Here is a 23,494-nt window from a genome sequence, read left to right on the forward strand (position 1 = left end):
TTCTTCTGGGATTAGCATCAATTTAGGGCTTCACCAACTCATGGAGTAAGCTGGGAGAGAGCTTAGCCCCATTTTGCAGAGGAGCAAACGGAGGCACGGGGGTGTATGACGTATGAACTGCTTTCAGGAAGGGGTTTGTCCCTGCGCCTCTTCTGTGACTCTGAGCCTGGCTCAGCCCCGCTGCTCAGGGAGACGCCAGCTTGCCACAGAAGAGAATCATGTTGGTCTGGATGTGCCTTATGAAGAACAGGAAGGGGTGGTTAGCCATGAACTGAGCTCGGATGGGGAGTCTTTTCACGACCAGGACGACCCCCGTGGCCGCAGCAGCCTCCGTGCCCTCCTCGTTGACATCCACGTACGACTTGTGGATGATTTTTGATACAAAGAGGCCCTCGGCTGGTGATATTCCAGAAAGATCAGCTTTGACCTGGCTGAAGATGTCGGTCATCCCAAGAGATTTCAACAGCGAGTTGAGCTCATACTTGACGTCCAGCTTGAATCGGGGGAGGTGCACTTCAACCTCCTGCTCCACCAAGTTAGAGGGACTGGTCCACTTGGAGAACGTATTCGCGTTCAGCTGCTCTTCTACCTACGTGACAAAACACCGATGAGCCCACGTGAGCCAAATGCACACCCTCGGCATTACGTGCTATTTGTTTTAAGTGCTATTTGTTTACATCAGTGTGACTGATGAAACGTCCATTTCTTTTCTGCCTTTACAATGTGCTCAAGTCCTATCTGGAAAAAAAAAAAAAAAGACTTGCATTCAGCCACATCTCCCCTCTTTTACTGTCTACTTCTCATCAATATTTCATAATTAACTTCTCAGTCGTGTATCCTAGAGTCTTTTGCCTTAATTCCCTCAGAATGTAGGTGTCCCTTTAACTCCCTCTGTTGCCTCAGCAAAAGCCACTGCGTCCGCCTTTCCTGGATGAATTAAACCGTTTCTATTGGGTTCTCCTATCTGAAACCTTCAATCACATCTCCTTTATGAACTGGGTTATCATTTGGCTTCTGTGACGCCAGGACCCCCTGTTCCACTGCTCTCGTCCCTCAGCCCCTCCTTCATTGTGTCGGAAGCTGGACTCTGAGTGTCCTTTCTGCGTCTGCTCAGCGACTCTCCCGCATCTGTGCTCCGAGTCCCCCAGGCAGCCTCCCCACTCTGCCCGCTCCTTCTACATCCAGTTTCATCAGTTTCTGTAAGTCCTTCAAACCTCTCCCCTGGAGCATTTGAAACTCTCTGGCGAGCCCTCCCCACAGCTCCAAACCGGGGAGTCAGGCTCCGTCAATCTCCTACATGAGTGGAAGGTTTTGTCACTTTCTCCCCATCCTGACGATATAAAATCAGGCACAAAGATGGTTTTCATTCCTAAGCATCTTTTCCTTATGCCCTTTTCTGCCCTCATCCAAGTTACCACGACTTCGTGTCATGCCCATCTCGCTGCCTCGCATGGCTGAGGCATTGGCATGTGCTTTTGCTCTGGTTAGAACAATGGGTCCCCTGTCCTACCTCCTTACCTTCCACTCCTCTGGGGAGGCATCGAGACTCCTCTACTAGGGAACCTCCCTGATCTCCTCATTCCAATCCGGGCCCTCTCTACTCCCATAGAACTTTCTACAGGGTCTGTCACAGCCCTTGTTACCACGTTTATGATTCGATGTCGGAACCACATGTTTGTCTGTGTTTCCAGAACGTAGCAGAGTTCTCAGCACATGGTAGACACTCAACGTTTGGTGTATGAGGAATCAAGGAACAAATAAATAAATGAATCAAAAGTTAACAAAGACCACTTCTAAACTGCTTCCAAAATGCTCTCTGCCTCCACATGCCTCCACTGCAGCCCGCAAGCCTCAGAGGCCACACTTGCACGCCTGTCCTCGTGGCCGTGGCGGTGCTGCTCTGCCCGCTAGAGGTCCCAATGCTACATCCCAGACCAGCTATTTTTCCCTGCCCCCCACCCACTTCATTTAACCTCAAGCAGGGCCTCCCTGACTGTGGCCATCCCATCCGTGTGCTGTGTCAGCCTCAGCAAGCCCCCGGGGCTCGGCTGGGGTCCCGAGAAACTGGTTGTCATTCCAGCAGAGCACTGGGACGTCCCGGCAGTGGATGCCCCATAGCAGTGTCTTGCCTGCTCCGTGATGTGCAGCTTTGGCTGCAGCCAGAGAGAGAGATTAGACCCAAACTCCGGCCACCACCATGCCCTCGTCTCCGTGGCTGTGGTGCTCCCTTCCCCGCAAAACCAGGACACTGAAAATGGTGATTAGCACATGAGAGCATGTCACATTTGGATCAGAAATACTGCTCCTGAGAAGAAGATGGTTTATCTCTGTGGACTGGGGGGGGTCCAAACAGCATTATAATTTCATTACTCTAGAAAGCTGTTTCCCACGTGTCCAATGACCGACTGATATGTGTGTATGTTGGTACAACAGGCACTTTTGCCTCCATGTGCCCTTTTTGAATGTAAGGATAGATTATTCTCCCAGAATACATGACCCTGAAGGCAGGGGCCAGGCGTCCCCCCTTTCCTCTTACAGACCCTGGCAGTACAGCTAAACCTCTACCGCGATGGAATTCGATTGACAGCACTACCGTCCTGGGCTCCACACTGTGTGTCCCCCCACACATGCACACACGCTTTCTCTGCACGTGAGCGTTCTTGTCACCTTACCTGCTGTAGATCAGCCGTGCCCACTGGAAGCAGAATAATCATGCTTAGCGTGTTGTTAACATAGGGCAGCTCAAGGACTTGCATCTGTGGCTTTTTGATGAAGGCCAATTTGAACATTCCAGTTTGAGACATCATTTCCACAGTTACGCTTTTACCCTTTTTTTAGAAAAAAAGATTGTAATTACATGGTACAGCTCCAAATGTGCGTGCACATGTATTTACCCCTATTTTCTGACATAACACGAACATCTGTATCAATGTTCTAGGCACAGGTGACTTAGGAACTTTAAAGTGCACCCTTTATTACTTTCCTCAGCAAAGGTTAGCCTTTGTTATTTTTTTTTAATTTTTATTTATTTTGGTGGGGAGTAATCAGGTTTTTATTTATTTATTTTTAGTGGAGGTCCTGGGGATCGAACCCAGGACCTTGTGCATGCTATGCGTGCACTCTACCACTGAGCTATACCCTCCCCCTGCTTTGTTATTTTTAAAATAAGTCCTTGTTATAGCCCGAATAGTTCAAATAACATACCTAGAAATAAAAATGATAATATGTGTGTTTACCAAAAACAAAGCTGAGGTTTCCAGATAAAATGAGATTTTAGGATCACATTTTTTTTTTAATCCAGCTAGAGACTTTCTGGGAGAAAATTAATACAGATAGTTCTGTCGCACTGCTAGAGAGTGTATTTGCTGGGGAAAGCATGTCTGGGGAGAATTCATACACAGAACAGTAAGAAAAGGGCAAGTTATCGGGGGGAGGGTGTTGCTTAAGTGGTGGAGCGTGTGCTTAGCATGCACAAGGTCCTGGTTTCAATCCCCAGTACCTCCGTAAAAAAAACCAAACAAAACTTAAGTAAATAAGTAAACCTAATTCTCCTCCAGAAACAGAAAAGGACAAGTTTGCCTCTCTTCCAGAACATCTCAGTGTCCAAAGGCCCCAGTTAGTTGTCCAGTGAGAAAGGTTACTGTCACTTCAGAAAGAATAATGAAAATAAAATTCACAGAAAACACAATTAAAACATAGACCAGTATTTTCACTAAAACTTCCTGAATTCTCCTTAAACAGTTATTGCATTCTCCGAAATGTATCATTGATCTGAAAATAAGATACTCACCTGACTTAGCTGAAAGGGAGTTTTCATCGTCTCTCTTTCCTGGAATTTGTTTCGCCATTGTCCCTTGAAATATATGGCATTCACCAGGACCATGACACAAGAAGGGTCAATCGTGCCCTTTCCAAAGAGGTTAGTGACTTTTCCTTATAATAATAATAAAAAAAGAATAGATAACGTATTTAAGGGATTTGAACTTATTAGTAACAGAGAGTATAAGAGTCATCAGAAATGCGGAACCTTGTTTTGAGGCTAATTATAAATTTGAGAAGCCAGAACAATGCCTTCATCTGTGGCCATAAAGCCTGAAGTTTATTTCAAAGAATATTCAATACTTTGTTCCTTCTAATCAGAAGATGGCACCCAAGGACTAGCTCGCCTTACACCTGGTTGTAGCCAATGCTTTCTTGCACACTGCTGCATTTTTAGAAAGTCCTTTAATAATTTCTTGTGGCTTTGATATTTATCAGGCTTTATACTTACCAAGACCTCACCACGTGCAAATATGTTACGCATTTCAAAGAGTCACTCCTCCTCTAAGTATGCTAACATGAATCTGTCCCAAGCATAGATGCCAACACTTGAAGTAAATCCGTATCTGAAAGTCAGGATTTTTGAAAGCAACCAGGAGTCGCTAGCCTTGTAAATATACTGATCAAAATTGAACACCAAGTCCTCTTGGTGCATTTTGGTGCATTGCAATTTATAAAAGTTTGGGGGCATAACCTGTCGTATAATATGAAACAGGTATCTGGAATATCAGAGTCCTAAGCTTGATGGGAGTTTGAATTTTTATTGAACTTTTCGGTCAAACACAATACCTAGCATGCAAAAACAATGTCTAACAGTGAATGCTCAATATATATGTATGTGTGTGCATATATTTGTGTATATATATATGTATCTTTGAATGAATGATAAATAAATGCATAAATGAATGACAGTATCAGTAATAGTCTAAATAGATACACAGCATGTGGGTCCCTGATCCACGCCCATGACAGACACCACCAATCAATCTATTCATTTATGCTAAAAAATTTTAAGCGACTTTTGTGTGCCAGGCATGATTCTAGGCACCGGAGCACTAAATTGAAGCTAGAACACTAAGCTAACGAGACCCCGCCCACCTTCTTCCTTAGCGTGTTAACTCAGTTTATTAACACACTTCAAATGAAGTCTGGAGACACACATGTGACCCATCCTTACCGTTAGTTTTATTTTCAACCCAAGCATTAATAGCCTTCCTCGTTTCCTCTGCAGACCGTTCAAAGTCAACCGTTTGCAGCCTGGCTTGATACAGTTTCTCAGAACAGTGTAAGTATTGCTGTAAGAAAGAGGACAATTGCACAACAACACAAAAATAGTGTAAGGAAAGCCCAAACCCACAGCTTGACGTATTCTGAATTCACAGCAGGCAGACAAAAACAGCAGGCAGTGTGAAATGCAGAGGATGCCAAGAAACCTGCGGCCACTATTCCAAATGGACTGACCTGGTGGAACGCCATCGCCTTGGTCCCGTAGAGTCTGCTGGCGATGCTGAGGGTGTAGTTAGAGTCTGGCCGGTTGATCTGAGAGAACAGAACTCCAAACTCTGAATGAATCTTTCCAGTTTGGCTGCACTGAAGCACCAGGAAACAGTGAATGGAGTATTAAATTGCTTGATTCATTGCCATTGGAGAGTTATAAATAATGTGAACACTAGACAGCCTGGTGTTGGCCTCTGAACAAAAGGGCAGCAGATACTGACAGACAAGGACTTGGCGAGCTTATAGCATTTTTCCTTCTCTAGCTTTCCCCTCGCCCAATAATCTCAGCACCTGGGGACTTCGGTTACAGACTGTGGGCAGAATTGTAAACCACTGCAAAGCATGTGTGTGTCAGCCCCAATGGTTTACGCCAAGAGCAAAAGCTTTTACAAATGAAGGGATCCTCGTGGGGAATAGTCAGGGCGATGATCCAAGCTTTATCGTTGCCTTTGTGCCTGAAGAATCGTCTGTCTTCTCCATCACGCTCCTTGCAACGTCTCCGTTTTCTGTGTGATCATTCACTCACTCAGCTCTTCCCTGAACTGACCTCACACACCCATGTGTCCCTCACAGGAGCAGTTTGGTGAAGCGTGCAGCTTTGATGCATCTGAACTCATGGACATTATAGGTGTGATGCCTGTATTCCCTAAAGCAAATGTTCCCAGACCACAGACTTTCATCTCCTAAGGCGGGTTCTGTGAAGCAAGTATTCTGTGTCTGTATGCATTTCTGTCCTTTCTCAATCTGTCCCTCTCAAACGCACAACTATTTTTACAGGGGGGTTCTATTTAATTTGGTGTCAAAAGGAATCCTTTTATTAGAACTGGGACCCCAGTCCCAGAGCACGTGGGTGGGGTGGCATCAGGCCCTATTCTCCAAGTAGGTAAGTAAAAGGCAAAGCATCGGGGTCCTTTCTCAGTCCCTCCACGGGCCTGCAGGAGTCTGGCAGACCCACCACGGGGCACAGTCCATAAAGAACGGACAGGTCTGAGTAAGGGTGGCAGTAACGGTGTGCTGAAATCTGGGGGCTCCACTACCGTTGTTGTCTTTGTGTTACAGTCTCTTGGCCATAGCCATCCTCAGGGAGATGAAAGGAGCGGACCCACGGAGACGTCGCTAGCTCTCTTGCGGGCCTGAGAAGGGGCTCTGCCTCTCCCCCCCGGAATGTATTACTTCTCGGGGCTCTTCACTTAAAGAGCATTTGAAAGCTCAGCAGTGATATTGCCATACCTTAGCTGAGTCCTTGAATTCTGGTCCTAAAGATTCTTCAATATGATTAAAATGAAGCACCTAGAAAAAAAGGGGGGATGGTTTGGCATCAAAAGCCCCATATGGTCTATAAAGGTTAACAGCTAGAAGCATCTCTTTTTCCCTTAATCCTCTCAACAACTTTTATCAGTAGAGACTGTTATCCCCATTTTCTGTTAGGGAAACTGAGCTCACGAGATTAGGGGACTTGCCCCCAGACTGCAGTCAGTCAGGCCCCCGGCACCGAGCTCTTGTCCACCAGGCTCCCTAACCCTGTCACTCTTCTCAGGCCATCACTGTGACGGTGCCCATCGGGCTTGTGTAAACCATTGCATGGTTTCCCCGAACAATACCTATTTTAAATGCAAGAACTCATGAAAGTGCATCAGAATATGGAATAAAGAAATAAAAGACAAACAATAATAAGACGTTCAAGTATCCTGGGGCTGTTAAGTGACATTCTTCTAGACTTCCCACAGCAAATAAAGCTCCACGGCAGGAAAAACCACCGCACATCAGCCTACGTAACCTGAAAAGTCACTCTTTCTCTTTTAGTCTCAGTTTCCTCATCTGTAAAATGGGGATAACAATTCCTGCCCCTGCCACACAGGGTTGTCACGAACTCCAAATGTATTACTGAGTACTTTTAAAAACTTGTAACTTTTAAAGTGTCATTAAGTTTTATTTTAAGTTAAAATTGTAGAGGGCAAGAGTAATACCATACATGTTCAAATCACTGAAAGAATAAAACTCTGAAATTAAACTGTAGACATTTATGTGTGAAACCACTGTCAGTAAGGAAGAGATTAGGAATAGCATGTATTGTGTTATTTGCATTGTAATGTATTGCATTATTTAAGTCATCATTCATAAGAAATAAATTTTGCTCAAATGTGTTCCTTCTTGCAGGAGATGGCAGTTTTCCTGGTATGAGGATAGAGGTAATCTGGCTGACTCAGAGCGTGTGCAGGTGAGACTTCCAGGCTGCAAGGAATTTTTTGCTGCATGCACACCTTTTCCATCTGCCTCGCGCTGTTTCCTCTGGCTCCAAGGAGGATCATACTTAGAGCATAAAGCAGACTCAGCGGGGAAAAGAAGATGTTGTCTCCTGCATTGTTACTGTTCAGCTCTTTGAACACATCAAGGCAAAATTCAGTGTTTGCTGTGCTGAGGGAATCCATTCTTGCCAAGCGCTACCTGAGAACAGAAGGGAGAAAGGCTCAGACGATCGCCTGGAGGTACAGATAACATCTAGCATTCAGTTACTACATTTCATGAATTCAGTAGCCTGAGCACCCTGCTTCATGAAAAGTCGTAGCCTGTTGTCACCATTTCTGAGAAAGCAGTAAATGCCAAAGCGGGGCATTTAAGCAGTAAATGCCAAAGGGGGGCATTTAGTACTTTTAGATTGTAATGAAGAGAAGATTCACTATTCCTTCCAACCACTAGTGCAAAGCTGTCTCACCAACGTTGGGGTACGTTTAAAAGTGTTCTGTCATTGTTCTGGGGCCAAAGAGCAGAAGGAATTGGATCTTTTTGCTCTTAATTTCCATGCTTTAAGACGCTCCTCAACCTGGAATTTGCACAGAAAAATCCTTGAGCTACAGAAGCTCAGCCAAAAGAGATGCTTTCCTGCTAGGCAGCCCACCTGCACAGTCTCCACCCTGGTCACTCTCACACAAACAAGGAGACAGTCAACAGAACAACCGTGGGCAACGTTCTCTGCACCTTTATCTCCTTGGTGGGACCTCATTTCCTGCGCCCTCCGTGAAAGCAAGGTGATACTAGCAAATAGGTCATGCCATCAGAAGGCGGTCAAGCCCCTCAGCCCAGCATAATGTCAATGAAAATGGAGGAATAGAGGAGAAAGAATTGAGAGGGAAGAAGACTAGGCTGGAGTGTGTGTTACCTGAGGACAGTAGTGGGTCAGGAAGTGTTCATTGGCTCAGCCCCCCAAGCACCTGCTGAGCACTGCTAAGTGTGTGGGCTGTGGATACAAAAGTAATTCCGCATCGTTCTTGCCTTCCGGGATGTTTCACTTTCCAGGACCCTCCAGTTGCCAGTGAACACTCTTTTCCTTTAACTTCTGGGTCGTCATTGTCTCTTGCTTCCCACCTGCAGTGGAGCCACCCCTTCTGAGTCTGGTTTTACATGCTCTTTCTCACATTCTCAGCCTCGGTACAACTTCACACATCAGGATTCAAACCTTGGTCCTCGTCTCTGTTTTTGTTCCTATAGGTGATCTCTTCGACTCTTCGAGCTCTAAGTCACCGATAGGCTGTTAGCTCCCGAATTTATATTGCTTCCACATTCCAGATTCATGTATCCAGCTGTCTAGTTGACATCCCTACTTGAAGGTCTAATATGTTAGCTTCATGTAAAATGTCCAAAAACAGACTCTCGACTTCCTAACCCTCTCTCCAGCCTGCTCCCCCCAAAGCCGTCTTCATCTCCCCGAAAGGGCTGTTGCATTCTTCCATTTGCTCAGGCCAAAAACCTGGAGATCATCCTTAAACGGTGTTTCACTCACATCTCATTCAAACTTTCCAAAAATCCCATTTCCTCTGTCTTCAGAAACACTCACCACTGGTCCATCACTCACTCTCTCCGCTTAGCATCCAGGGCAAAGCTATCATCACGTCTCTCCTGGATCAGAAAGACAGTCTCCTCTCTCGTCTTCCTACTTCAGACCTTACCTCCTATGTTACATTTCCTAGAGAAGATAGAGTGTTGTTTTTAAGAGATAGCTTCCTCGTGTATTAACTGCATAAGGGCAGCTCACGGCCTCTGCGCCAAACTCCAGTGGCTTCCCTTTCAGAGCAGAACACAGGCCTCCTTCCATGACCAGCGAGGCCTTCGGGGTCTGGCCTCTGCTGCCTCTCAGACCTCATCACCTACCAGTCTCCCAGCTCGCTCTGTTCCAGCCATGTCACCTCCTGGCATGCCTTCACCACGCCAAGCAGATTCCATCTCAGAGCATCTCCTGGGGTGCTCTTCCCCAGGTATCCAGATGGCTCCCTCCAGCAGTCCATCCATTTCCTTCTGCACAGACAGCATCCCATCAATAAGACTTTCACTGACTGTTCTGCTGCAAACATCCTCCAGTGATTCCCCATCTCATTACCCTAGTTTGTGTGTATTATATACATACATGCTATGTAAATATAAATCAGTTTGTATTTATTTGCCCTATATATAATAATTTTTATTTACTTGCCATATATATTACATATGTGTGTATTTATATATACAATATATACATGTGTATCTAGGTATTGATAAAATAGGAATAAACAATATTATATTTATTTATATGAATTAAATATGTGTATATGTTATATATGTATTTATTGTCTAATTCCCATCTGTCTAGAGTACAATGTCCGTTAGAGCAAGGACTTTGTTTTTTTAAGCTTTATTCCAGCACCAGCCCTGGCCATAGAGTTGCCACTCATTAAGTATCTGTGGAAGGAAGAAACGAAGGAAGAAATTTCAATTCGCTCAGTGCTACAATACACGGATGGACACAGAATGCTGTGGAAGCACAGAGCCAACCTGGGAGTTACAGGAAGACTTCCTGGAGGAGGTGCCCGCTGCTTCTTGAAGAATGAAGTAAGAGTCATCCAGGTATGTACATAGAGGAAGATCATTACTGAGAGAAAGAATAGCGTGAGCAGAGACTCAAAAACCTGAAAGAGAAACTTTCTACCATAAGAGCATGACACAGAAGGCCAGAGGTGGCGGGTGGTAGGGCTGGAGACGGGCAGAACTGTCCCCGGAAGCCTTGCACGCCCCACACATCTTTTCTCTTTTCAGATACCTTCACCGCATGGTGACGATGGTGAATAATATAGTATTGTAGACTTGCAAGTAGCTGACAGCAGATGTTAAGCATTCTCATTGCACACACAAAGCGTTAACTGTGTGAGGCGATGGATACGTTAATTGTCTTGATCTTGGTCTTCATTCCACAGTGTGTATGTATATCGAATTATCACATTGTATACTTAAAATATGCACCATTATGTTTGTCGATTATCCCTCAAAAAAGTTGGAGGAATATAAATCAAATTTTAAACATCGGACAGTATGGCAGTCCTTGCCAATAAGACGTGGCTGCTGGAAAAGGCTTCCCTCTGTTGGAAAGAGACTCACAGGATGGAGTCTTCTTCGTGTCAGGTTGTCTTGTCTTCATGGCGCCGCTCCAGCAGTGGCTACTCTGTGACCAAGTCAGGATTTCAGAGAGGCTGATGGAAAGGCCCTGAGGCTTTAATGACCCACCGTTGAGTGGGTGGATTAACCCACCCTGGATCTGCCCTAGCTCAGGATTTCTTGTCCCGTAAAACGGTAGCTTTTCCTTATTGTTCAAGCCATCTTAGTTGAGGCCTCTGTTTCTTGCAGCTAGAAGCACCCCAGCTCTCTTTAGGGATTTCTTTAACTGCTCTGGTCCACCAGGACCAATTAGCCTGCCACACGCATGCTTTTCCAGCACAGCTGCATCTTTTCCCTTGTTTAGTCCCCCAGGGATCTGGGACCGTTTTGTTCTTCTATCTCTCATCTTCTAGATTATGGCTTTGCTTTCTTTTAGGATCCTAGTCTAGGCCTACATTCTCTAGGCTGTTTCAGCAGCCTAGAGAATGTGTTTATTTGAGTTACTGACTTACCTTACATCGGAGCTAAGCTCACTGGAAGTGTGTTCTCTGGGACGTGACCCAGAGATTTACGCATTTGTGTCATCCTTCTCCTTAAAACACAGTACTTCGTGCGCTGAGAGAGCCAAAGAGAGCCAGGGGAACTGGGGCCTGAGAACTGGGGCAGGGAGGAGCGTGCAGAGCTCAGCACTCATCAGGCAGAGAGAGGCTGAAAGGAAGTGTGTCACTCATGGACTTTCAAAATAATGACCCATGACATTTATAATGGCAAAAAAGATGATCACACATCCCTGTAATCAAAACTGGCTGTCCTAAAATAATGATTAAGGAGTAGATGTCATGGGTTCTAATCATCAGACCCTCCAACATAGTTTCATGGAGCTTAGCAGTTGTATTACCCCAAGCCTGGGCCACGTTTTCCTTTGCTCTTGAAAGCTTCTTAAAGGTATAACACAAAAGTTTAGCTGATCTTAATGAAAATACTAGTATGTGCCTTTAACAAGATACTGTTGTTCAAGTTAATTTTAACAGAGCTCTCTGTAACACGCTGAATAATAACAGTATCCTTGAAGGCCTTTGTTTAGTTGCTTTTTTAAAAAAATTTTTTAGGGGGAGATGATTAGGTTTATGATTAGGTTAATGGAGGTACTGGGGATGGAACCCAGGACCTCGTGCACGTTAAGCAGTTACTCTGCTGCTAAGCTACACTGTCCCCACTGTTAGTTGCTTTAATAATGAAACCACATCCTACGGTGAAGCATGTCCAAGCCAGACCCTCTTCCTGTTGCGCTCGGCACTCTAGCTAGTGTCCGGTTCTGGAATGCAATTTCGGATTTATAAGGAAATATGAGCGTATTCTTCTTAAATCTATGCCTTATTGTTGTTGTGAAACGGCCTGCCTGCGTGTCACAGTCCCTGTGGCCCCACAGTTACCGGGCCTCCCAGGAAAAGGGTTCGGAACACGCTGACAGGCTACTTACTGCACGCCAGGCACTTCTATTTTATTAACGTGTTTATATGCATGTGTCTTCTTTTTGAACCATAAGCATAAAAGATTGAGGGAATCACGTCCATCAGTTTGTAGCACGAGCCATCACTGGACCAAAGCACTGCTTTGCTCATTGCCTTCAACCCAACACGTCCCGTCTCCTCCGTTCCCAAAGACAACACAACGTGTTTAAGGCATGTCCCTCTATTTGTGCTCTTATATTCTATTGCTTTCCTCATATCATGCATTTTTTTCATTTTCATAAATGAGCTTACGTGGAATAGTTTATTTTTCACTCAGCCCTACGCTTTTAAGATTCATCCATGTTACTCTGGAAATGTAACCTGTTACTTCTGAGTGCTGGGTTTCTGTGCTTTCGCCACATTTGTGCAGCCACTCCTCGGTGACAGACACGCAGTGGCCTCCAAGTCCACACCACCACAAACACCACATGGGGACTAGCCCCCTGCACATCCCCTTACCCACCTGTGTGGGAACTTCTTTGTAAAGGCATGGATAACATATCTTAGAAGAGCATATTGACACAAAAGCGTTGCAGGGAGACAGAGAAGCGGGGTCTGTCCTATCTGGGGAAACACACCTCCAGGGTAGCTAAGACACTGAGTTCTCACAACAGGCATGGAGCCTGGGGAGATTCTTAACCATCTCAAATGACTTAACTTTACTAGCGGTTGCCTCCTCTCCCCTAAATCAGGGCGAATGTTTTACTCTCACGCTCTGTCCTTCAAACTTTTTAAATTTCACAATGTGCTCATTGATCCTAGAAGTAGCAGGAACTTCAGAATCGTCACCCCATCACACAAACATAAACTATGAGGTTTTACACCCATTTACAGAATACACCTACTTTTTATGAGACTAATTTTAAAGTCACAAGAAGAAACTGAGACCCAGGAAAATAAAGGAATTCTTCCCAACACATAAAGGTATTAATAAGGCCAATCCAGTGGAGTTACGATCCTCTGAGGAGCTAAGAGGTGCTTTATCACACAGAGGCCAGAGCCATCGGTGACTGGCTCTGGTTTGAATAAGCATTATCAAGGAGGAAGTAGAAGCAATCAACAGAGTCCCCTTTGCTAAACTAATCAGAGATTTCAAATCAAGTCAGCCCGCCTCAAGGATTTTAAATGCACAATATCAGCGACATTCAGACATGTTAACGTCTGATCTGCATTAACAAAAAGCCACCCCCAACTAAAAGGTTAAGCTGCCCCTCGTTTGGCCCCTCGTTTTGCACCCCGGTCCAGGTGCCGCATTTCACTGCTCCCATCTCTTCCCCTTTGACCAAACGCACGGCTGAAACACAAAGTACAGAGATACTTCTCTTTACCTTTGTTGCTTTTCGGTGGCGAAGTGGACAGTTTGGCAGGAGAGGTTGGAGCCTGGTCCCTGAAGAGGAAATATAAAGCCTTTATTTTTGCCCCTCCCTTACCATTTGTGTCCTCAGTGATTCAGCTCGACACCTGCTGGGCAGCAAAGACAGCTCTGAGAAGGAAGTCCTTCTAAAAGGAGACTGTCAGCATGGCCGTGCTTTCTGGAGGAGCACCCAGTTCTTAACCTCCTGCTGCTTTGCTAATGGGGAAACGTCGGGGAGCCTTACCTCTATCTAAGAAAATGAGCTGCATTTCTAAAAAAGTAGCTTGGACACGTTCAAATTGGCACTGCCCCATTCAAAATTCTAGGGATTGCTTGTGTCCGTGTCCCTGGCACAGAGCTACTCCAGTCATGATGGACGCGTGAGTCACATTCATCCCAAGATCTTCTGAGCTCTCCTGCAAGGGGCATGTGTTTTTACATGAAGCTTCAGCGATCTGCTGGAAGGTAATTCCTGCCCCATAAAAAGAATTCAAGGATGGGCTCAGGCAAGAGTTGCTCTGTGGTTTGAGTTTAAAAGCTTGCAAGGAGCAACAAGCCACTCCACCTGAAGTGAATTCGGAGAGGTGTAATTCAGGACCGTGTAAGAAAGGACAGGCTATTTGGCATAGGGATGAAAGCTGCAGACGAAAAATGTTTGGGGTGTGCAGTAGCCAGAATCAGCGCTCTGAGTCAAGCCCAACTTCCCAGAGGCTCCGCTTGTTCACATGATAATACACAGCCCAGTCTCCCCAGGTTGATACCACCACCCAGACTTGAACTATAAAAGCAGGATGCCCTGCCCCTGTGATACGAGAAAGTCCTTTGATGGCCAGTGATTTTTCTCTTCATCCTCAGTTTGCAGTGTGTCCTCTCTTGGTTAAAATGAAACTGTTTTACAAGACACAGGAACTAGAAGAGTTAGGGTTAAAATTATGGCCCTACTCTCCTCTGTGCCCATAAGTGTCACAGAGCAGGACCCTGTTGTCTACATTGGTGACCATCTGATATTTGTAGCGCTGTTTGTAATTGCTTAACTGTACAATGGTTTAAAGGATTTTTCTCATGCTTTTGCTGACCAAGGTTGGGCTGGAGAGGAGGGACAGACCACCAACCCCCTCACGGTGCTGCATGTGGGGATCATGCTCAGTGCCCTGCTCTTGCCCCCAGTGCCCTCCTTTTGCCCCCAGATGCTTTCCTTGTATCCTGTTGTTTGAGTTGCATACCTCAGCCTGTTAAAAAGACTAAAAGCATTTATCAACCTGACTTTAAGCTGCACAAGTTTTTCTTCCCATGGAGCTATGCATCCTTTGTTCTAGGAACAAGAATATTAAGAGAGTCCCAAAGCTGGAGGTGAACTTCATACCCAGCAGAGGGAAGGGGACCCCTGCACCTGCAAAGCCAAGAACAACTTTGCAACAGTATGTTACCCTGTGTGCCATCTCTATGGAAACTAGCTCCACCCCTTGAACTCTTGAACTTTTACTAGAAACCCCCCTGCCTTCTCTCCCTGGTAGGCTGACAGTCAGTCGTAGAGGCATTAGCCCACTATGACCTCCTCTGTCTGGCAAAGAAATAAAGCTGCCTTTTCTACTGCATCCAAAACTCTGTCCTCAAGTCTCAATTTGGTAAGCGGGGCATGGGGGCTGTGTTTTCAGCAACATAAGGTTCTCATAAAAATGGTTGTGCACAACCAAACGCACAGAACTAAAAGGAGCTCCAAATCTGTTCGGTCTTTCTGTGCTCAAAGGAAGTGTTTTCCGATGTGACCCATTTCCAGCTGGGAGTTTCCATCACTTGGAATCACCATATTCGTGGTTACAGATGATTCTCCACCTCTTCATCTTGTTTTCATCTCTTTAGAGAACAAGATTTTCTTGGCTGTCTTGCAATCTAAGAATTGGGCTGATCAAAGACGATCGTTTTCAGCCTTGGTCTGGGCTGAAGCTCTGATGTGTTCTCTATCACCGGACATGTTCTTATGCTCCATTTGAGTTTGCCTTCTAGGTGGAAGAACATCTGTTAGCATAACCCCCTTTGCTTCTCTTTCCTCTCTCATTCACTTCTCCTCCGTTAGTGTCTTAGTCCAGATTCCTGATACAAAGCCTTAGACAAAGTCTTGCATGCATGGAGTTTATTTGGAAAATCATCTCACAGAATAGAACTAAAAGAGAAAAGGGTGTGGAGCAGGGAAAGAGGGAAAGCTTATACACTGGTGGTTGCAATTTGGCCGCTGGTACCTGATCCCATGGACCTTTGGGGGAACCTTATAACATGTATCTCAGAACTGTCCACCTAGAGGAAAAATGAGGGGAGTATTATCTATTGGCTTCCAAACCCGCTGGTCAAGGACGGCCCCATGGGAGTTAACTCAGGCTGCTCTTGAATGTGCACTGAGCTTGCACATCCTGCACCCAAGCCCTGGAGCTAGAAGCAAGATGTGAGGGAGCTGCTGTCAGGTTGCAACGCACAAAGTTACTTAAAGCTTGTGCAGAACTGGTAGCCTCAGTAGCACCTAGGTTTGGAGGTAGGGTGACGGAATAGCTCACAAGAAGTGTCCAGCACATCTAGTCCGTGACCTACGCTGCTGGTGGATTTGGGAGAGGAGCTGCGCTCCAGTTCCCTTATGTGGGCTCTGGCTGTTCAAAGGAAGCACGCATTCTGGTCTAGTCCTCCTGCCTTAGGTTTTCCTGGGCAGCATCCCAACCTGGGTCCATACTCCTTCTGACTCGCTTGTCACGTTCTGAGGACTCGAATCAGAAGACCCACTGTTGGCTCATACGTAATCTTGTCTTTCAACCTATCTTTAGCCACCGTAAATATTTGGTTCTCCATCTGCCTGAGTTCCTCTGCTTTCTCGCCATGTTTTTCAGGACTCAGGTGAGGTAAGAAGTTTGTTTACTAGGCTTCACAGCCTCAGACAGAGAGCGTGGGCTGGGGAGGAGAGTGCAGGCTGGGTGTCTGCCCCCAGCTACTCCCTCCTCTGGGGCAGGGCACCACTAGCACCACCCGTACCTGATGGCCTCCTTCAGAAGTTAAAGGAGGAGAATTGCAGAACATACTAAAGAACACTCCCCTTGAGTGAAGCTGTGACAGCAGACAATGCTAGAGGAGGCAGAGCTGAAGAGCTTTTTGTCTGCGGCTTTAGCCTATTCAGACAGGGAACAAAGAATGGTATGTATTCACAGCCTTACTCCCTCCCTGCCTTCCCAGAGAAAGGGGCCAGGACCACCTCTGGGGCTTCAGTGAGGATGACGGAGGACGGGTGGATATGGGCACAAAACAGAGAAGCCAAAGACTGTGGAATTGAGAGCCTCTGGGGGGTGAAACCAAAAAAAGAAAGAATAGCATTAGACAAAGAGGACCCTGTTTAGGCTGAGTTAGTTGTTCTTGGGAGCTGAAACTGGGAGTGAGAGGGAGGAGGACTTTGGGAGCCTCTGTTGTATGCGTGGGAGACAGAAAGAGGGAGACAATGATGATTTGGGAGACTTTTCATTTGCATTATAAATGTCATCTCCCTTTGCAGGGCTACCACATTTAACAAGTGAAAATATAGGATGCCCAGTTAAATTTGAATTTCAGGTAAACAGTGAATAATTTTCTAGCATTAGCATTTCCCAAATGCTGTGGAGGACATATTTATACTATATGTAGGACATAGTTACACTGAAAGTTTTTTTCATTGTTTATCTGAAATTCAAATTGGACTGGGCGTTCTGTATTTTATCTGGCAACCCCGTCTCTTTGGCACTTTCCTGAGAGATTGTAGTCAGTATACCTATTTACGGACATTTGTTTGGATGAGGCACAGAATTAAGAAAGGTTTGCAAGGCAGACTGACGTAACGCTGGGTAGGGACTGTGTCGTTTGCTAAATGCCTGACGTTCAGTGAGCACACAATAATTATTCATTGAACTAAACTGCTCATCCTTTTACTGAGTGGAGGGGAAAGGGATGCGCTTCAGGCCAGCATGAGGCAGAGGTGAACGCTTAGAATGGCCAGGCTGGAAAATCGGAGAAGCGCCTGACCAAGAACACACACAAGGCTCCCTCACTGCCCGCCAGGTGGGGCTGGAGGCACACGCGATTAGTGACAGACCGTGAGAATGAGATCCCAACAAGCACACTTTGCTGTGACTTGCAAGTCCCCACCTCCCAGGCCTCCCCAAACCTTGGCGTGTCATCGCCACAAGCAGCCTCCATTTTCTGCAGAAATTTCAGTTTTCTGTCAGGACGTTTTCAGAAAGACAGGACTTTTTCAATGAAATATTAAACACGCACGTTCCCATCCATAAGAGCAACTCTTTCCAAAGAAGTCGTGTCATGTGAAAATCAGGAGTTTTGAAACAACACCCGGAGCACTTTGCACTGAGTCGGATCAGCTCCTGACAAAGGCTCGGTTGGGACAAGAGGGGAAGAGTGTGGCGCATAGACCCAGGAAAACTAATCCGCGATGCTGCCCTTTTATTTTCCGGGATGCACAGAAAGAGGCTCTCAGCTGTGACAAGCAACTCCAAGTACCAGAAGGATGCTTCAGCCTAGGCGAAGCCTCCGTACTTCAGTTGATACACTTAGAGTGAGTCAGTCAAGAGGGATTCACTGCTCGAAACAAACGAAAAGAGAAAAAGTCTTTAAAAAACTTTCTTAAGTCTCATTAAAGACACTGTTAAGAAATTAGGCGCAGGGGAGGGTAGAGCTCAGTGGGAGAGCGCATGCTTAGCATGCACGAGGTCCTGGGCTCAAACCTCAGTACCTCCATTTGAAAAATAAATACATAAACAAACAAATAGATAAACAAACCTAATTACACCAACCCCCCACCCCAAAAAAAGCCCCAAACAAAAAAATATAATAAAAAGAAATTAGTCAAACCACAGGTGGGGGGAAATATTCATAGTGCATATACCTGGAAAGGTGATTATACATAGAATATGCAAAGAATTACAACCCAAAAAGGTAAAGATAAATCAATGGGTAAAATATTTGTACAAGCTCTTTACTGACGAACACATATGAGTGGCCAAAAAGTACATAACAAAGTGTTCAACAGCATGAGTCATCGGAGAGCTGCAAGTTAAAACACAGATGTACCACTTCACACCCACTGGAATGCGTGAATGACAGCAAGCGCCTGCACCCCGTGTTAACAAGGACGTGGCCCTCCTATGCTGCAGGTTGGGATGGGAAATGTACAACCACTCTGGGAAAAGGGCCAGATTCTTAAAAAGTTAACCATGTATCTACCCTATGATCTAACAATTCCTCTCCAAAGTATTCAGCCGAGAGAAATGAAGACATTTGTCCACAATAAGCCTTGCTTGTACAAGAATGTCGGTAGTAGCTTTAAACATAAGAGCTAAACACTGGATGTCCATCCAGAGGAGAAAGCACAAACGGTCTTGCAACCACACTTGGAACGCTACACAGCATTAAAAAGGAACAAACTGCTATTAATACACACAACATTGGATCAATCCGGAAAGCATTATGGAGCGGGGTGGGTATAGCTCAGTGGTAAAGCATGTGCTTAGCATTCATGAAGTCCTGGGTTCAATCCCCATTACCTCCATTAAAAAAAAAAAAAAGAAAGAAATGAAAAGCACTATGCTGAGTGCAAGAAGCCAAGCCAAAACTAAACCCAAAAAATTGTGTGGGCAAGTGCTCATGATAACAAAGATCAAGACAATGGTGGTTCCTCTAGGGGGAGGTTCACTGGGAAGGGGTGTGAAGATACTTTCTGGAGCAATTGAAGTGTTTCATTTCGTGTAGGGATATGGGTTACATACATGCACACGTTGGTCAAAACTGGTTAAACTGACCTGAGCATTTCACAATATGTCAATAACAGTGTTTTACTTTAAACTTTTTATTTTGAGCTAATCATCAGGTCACTGACATACAGTTGTAAGAAATAACACAGAGAGATCCTGTGTATCCTTCACCCAGTTTCTTGCAGTGACAACAGCATACCAAGAAAAGCCCTGCTTTTTAACTCTTTCCTGCAATGACTATGTGGGAATTGGTGGTCTGGACTGAACTGGGCCATATTGATCGTGTTGAAACATCCAGGTTTTGTAACTATTCCTCTGCCCTTGTTCCAGGTGGTTCCTGATGGTCCTATTACAAAAATAAATGAATTATAATAATAGAGAAGCCCGCATTACTTATTAACTATAAGAAATGCTGAATGTCCATCTGTAATTCAATTTTTTTCAAGACAAAAATACCATATGAGATCGCTCATATGTGGAATCTAAAAAAAAATTCATAAATACAAAACAGAAACAGACTCATAGACATAGAATACAAACTTGTGGTTGCCAGGGGGATGGAGGGTGGGAAGGGACAAACTGGGGTTTCAAAATGTAGAATAGAGAAACAAGATTGTACTGTATAGCACATAGAAATATAAACAGGATCTTGTGGTGGGTCACAGCGACAGAGAATGTGGCAATGAATGTATGTGTGTTCACGTATCACTGAAAAGTTGTGCTCTACACTGGAATTTGACACAACATTGTAAAATGACTATAACTCAATAAAGAAATTTTTTTAAAATAAAAATAAAAACAATTACAAAAAAAAAATAAGCTGATACAGTTAGGGAAAAAAAAAAAGTTTTTTAAGACAGCCTCTTCGTCAACTGAAAAAAACGAGTGCTTTCTTCCACAGTTGCCTGCTGCCAGCTGCTAACTGTCCTTCATCCTCGGAAATAACTCTCTTGCTGTCGACCGACCCTACAGCTTCTGTCTAGAACCGTAGTCTTGCATTCAGCTGCCTTTCAGGCTGTATCACAGCTACTATGGTGGGAGATTGGGTCTGAAATGCAATGGAACATCTGTGGTGCTGGAACTACACGTATTAGATGCATCTGTGGACCACGTTAACCCCCCTCCGACAGCCCCGGACCCGGACTCTTAGCACATACGTGCTGGGTTGACTTACCAGGGCTGATCTTCTTCTTCCTGGGTTTCTCAATCTCTCAAAAAAAAAAAAATCACCTCCACCCTGGCCTGGCACCACCCTCCCTGTTTCCATGTTCCTTAGAGACCGCAGTCCACAGTGTTTGTGTTAGTGGGGTGGGGAGGCAGCGTTCAGCTTCTCAAAGAAAGGCTTCTCCAGGACAAGTGCAGGTCGACAGCTGGGCGTTACCGTGCAGTCGTGCTGTTAGTTTTAGGTTTTCAACCTGTGATGCTGAGAGCAGGAAACAGCAAACGTTACGTGCTATTTTCCAAGGCGGGCGGGTAAAGCAGTCTTACTTGGAGAGTTCGAAAGAAGAGAAACTTTTCCAGGGCTAAGATCCAAGAGGGGGCACCTGGCAGGGAAGGGAAGAGGTTCTTTTTGGGGGATGTGAGAGGTGGGGGTTGGTATTCAAATCACAGAGGGAATACAGGGTCACTGAGCAGTTTAATTAATGTACTCTTTTTTCTTAGAGAGAGAGAGATAAGTATAAAATATTTAACATACCCACTTGTAAAAATGTTTTTAAAAGATTCAAAGCAGAATACTTGATTTAATAAGCATTAGGATGCTAAAAATTTCTATAATGAACCAGGCAACACAAGAAGGGTGGAAGGAGTCAGAAGTCAATACGGAGGGATTTAAACAGAGACAGGGGAGAGAAGGGACAAGATGGGAGAGTCGGAGGAACAGAGGAAGAAGCAGTGGCACCGCAGGCCCCCGGAGGGTTTGGGGAGGCAGAGACCACGTCCCTCATGTCCCTCTGATTGATGTCGGAAAATTAGACCCATTTCCCGAGCAATCTTGAGAAAATCCTCTGGGCCTCATTTTCTTCTATTGCAAATGAGGCAGTTGGAGAAATTGATTTTCTGGAACCCCATCCTTATCCTGATCTCGTCCCATCTCTGAGGCCTGAAGTCGCCCCCCTCCCCGTCCCCCCGCCGCCGCGGTGGCCACAGCCCAGCAGAACTTGCGCTGCTGTTTGCTCTGCTGAATGTTTAATTTGCTTGTATACTGTTCACCCTTTAAATGTATTTTGTGACCTATGTCTGCTGCTGATATTTGTTCTAAGGTCCTCTGTAACTCCGAGAGTCTGTGATTCTGGAACCTACAGTTACCTGATTACCTGCTTCTCGGAGGTTCTCCTCGAGGAAATGAGATGCTGCGCTGTTAACCAGGGAAGAGAGTGCACACCGTCTTGAATCCTGAGCTTCCGTACCGTCCCAGGTCAGATGACTGCTCTGTTGCCTAACTGGTTGCTTCACAGGGAAGAGGCGAACTGGGATCGCTTCCTCTGATTACACAGCACAGTGGACGGGGACGAGGTGACAGCCCTTGCAGTTCATGTTTGCTCAACTTATTAAAGAACAAACACGGGCAGAACCGCTGGAGCTTGTTCACGGGAGCCGAGCCTGCAGAGCGCGCCGAGGCTCTGAGGTCCTCCGTGTTTAAACAGCGGTCCCAGGCTCCCCCGGCGGCTTCCCACAGAATCGGGGTCACGATCTCGCGCCTTGAGTCTAATCATACTCTGCCTTTTGGCCTCACAAGTTACTTATTCACATCATCGGCTGTGTGTTTGTTAACAGATATCGACAATATTTCCCCTGCAGTATGGTGTTAGCGGTGGGCATCTTATAAATATCTTTTATCACGTTGAGGAAATCTCCTTCTGGTCCTGATTTGCTCAATGCACTTATCGTAAAAAGGCGTTGAATTTTTCTAGTGCTTTTCTCCATCACTTGAGATGATCACATCATGTTTTCCCCCTTCATTCTATTAATGTGCTGTAGAGAGTTGATTGTTTACATATGTTGATGTATCCTTGCATTCCAGAAATAAATCCTACTTGCTCAGGATGTATGATCCTTTTAGAATGCTGCTGAATTCACCTTGCTATTATTTTGTGAGGACTTTTGTATCAGTATTTATAGAAAACGTTGGTATGTGGTTTTCTTTTTGTAGTGTCTGTCTAGCCAATTTGATATCAGGGTCATGCTACCTGAGTAAGTTGGGAAGTTCTCTCTCCGCTTCAATTTGAAGAGTTTGAGAAGGATTGGTGTTAATTTTTTAAGTATCTAGTGGAAGTCACCAGTGAAAGCCATTTAGCTTAGGGATTTTTCCTTATTGGGAGAAACAGTGACTTTTTAGTGAAGACAAAATAAGACTACATTCCTTGTCAGGATCAGATAAAATATAATCCATCCACCATCCCGTCTATGAAAACATCATTCTCTTTCCCTGGATCCTCCCTCTCTTAATGACTTTAAGAACCGCAAGGTGTTTCCAAAGTTATGATGGAGTCGGGTTCATCAGCCTTCTGCTTGCTTTAAAGAGGACACACCAGAAATTAATTTTATCCCTGAGAACTGCTGAGTTGCTGTTGCAGTCACTGCCACACGGTGTCACTAGTGGTGTGGCCAGAAAGGGGAGCACCTGGCAGCACACAGCAGCACCATGTCCGGATCTGGACACTGCAACAGTGATGGCCAAACCCTTTGCTCAAGAACAACTCAGAACTTCCCCTTCAAACCTCCCACAGTTTTTACTTCACAGCTACACATTTTGTCCATAATGTAAATAAATCGTTAGAAAGGATATAATTCCTATCCTATTATGAGTGTTGCTATGTTAAATACAACTGTTCTACACACTACTAAATGCATGTAGTGGAGTAATTTCAAAACACATGACAGCCCACTTAAATTTCGAATGTTTTACATCATTCCTTCTTCCATGGAAATGACATTTCCATTCCACTTTCTCCAAAGAATTTTATCCTAATTTTGTATTTTAAAGTCTTTTATTGATAATTTTGTCAGCCTTCTAACCAATGAAAATATAAATTTAAAATATGAAATATTCTTAGTTTCCAAGATCATATTGCTCTGAACATTTCATACATCTCTTCCTCAAAGGACTCAAAATCGACCTACCGTATGATCCAGCAATGCCACAC

At 45.0% G+C, this 23,494-nt stretch overlaps 1 protein-coding gene and 1 long non-coding RNA gene across 2 annotated transcripts; one reads left to right on the top strand and one right to left on the bottom strand.

Moving 5' to 3' along the window:
• Positions 1 to 123: 123 nt before the first annotated feature.
• Positions 124 to 13,957, bottom strand: LOC102538017 (serpin B11). The gene is made up of 9 exons (XM_006198056.4): positions 13,826 to 13,957; positions 13,556 to 13,614; positions 7,578 to 7,761; positions 6,547 to 6,606; positions 5,281 to 5,409; positions 4,997 to 5,114; positions 3,791 to 3,933; positions 2,673 to 2,828; positions 124 to 589 (listed from the first exon to the last, which is right to left on the bottom strand). Exons 3-9 carry the CDS (start codon positions 7,743 to 7,745, stop codon positions 185 to 187), a joined length of 1,179 nt encoding a protein of 392 aa, XP_006198118.1. The 5' UTR covers positions 7,746 to 7,761; positions 13,556 to 13,614; positions 13,826 to 13,957; the 3' UTR covers positions 124 to 184.
• Positions 5,048 to 21,675, top strand: LOC140690531 (uncharacterized). The gene is made up of 4 exons (XR_012065844.1): positions 5,048 to 5,104; positions 7,474 to 7,802; positions 9,978 to 10,191; positions 21,611 to 21,675. It is a non-coding gene; the product is annotated as an uncharacterized lncRNA (long non-coding RNA).
• Positions 21,676 to 23,494: the final 1,819 nt, after the last annotated feature.

Source organism: Vicugna pacos, chromosome 30 (assembly GCF_048564905.1).
Source record: "Vicugna pacos chromosome 30, VicPac4, whole genome shotgun sequence".
Lineage (NCBI taxonomy): Eukaryota > Metazoa > Chordata > Mammalia > Artiodactyla > Camelidae > Vicugna > Vicugna pacos.

Excerpts from the sequence above, each read along its gene's own strand:
- LOC102538017 (XM_006198056.4), bottom strand. The coding sequence starts at position 7,745 with ATGGATTCCCTCAGCACAGCAAACACTGAATTTTGCCTTGATGTGTTC. Across the intron at positions 3,934-4,996 it reads GGTTGAAAATAAAACTAACG|GAAAAGTCACTAACCTCTTT; the intron begins GTAAGGATGGGT and ends TATTATTATAAG. Across the intron at positions 590-2,672 it reads GCACGGCTGATCTACAGCAG|GTAGAAGAGCAGCTGAACGC; the intron begins GTAAGGTGACAA and ends TTTGTCACGTAG.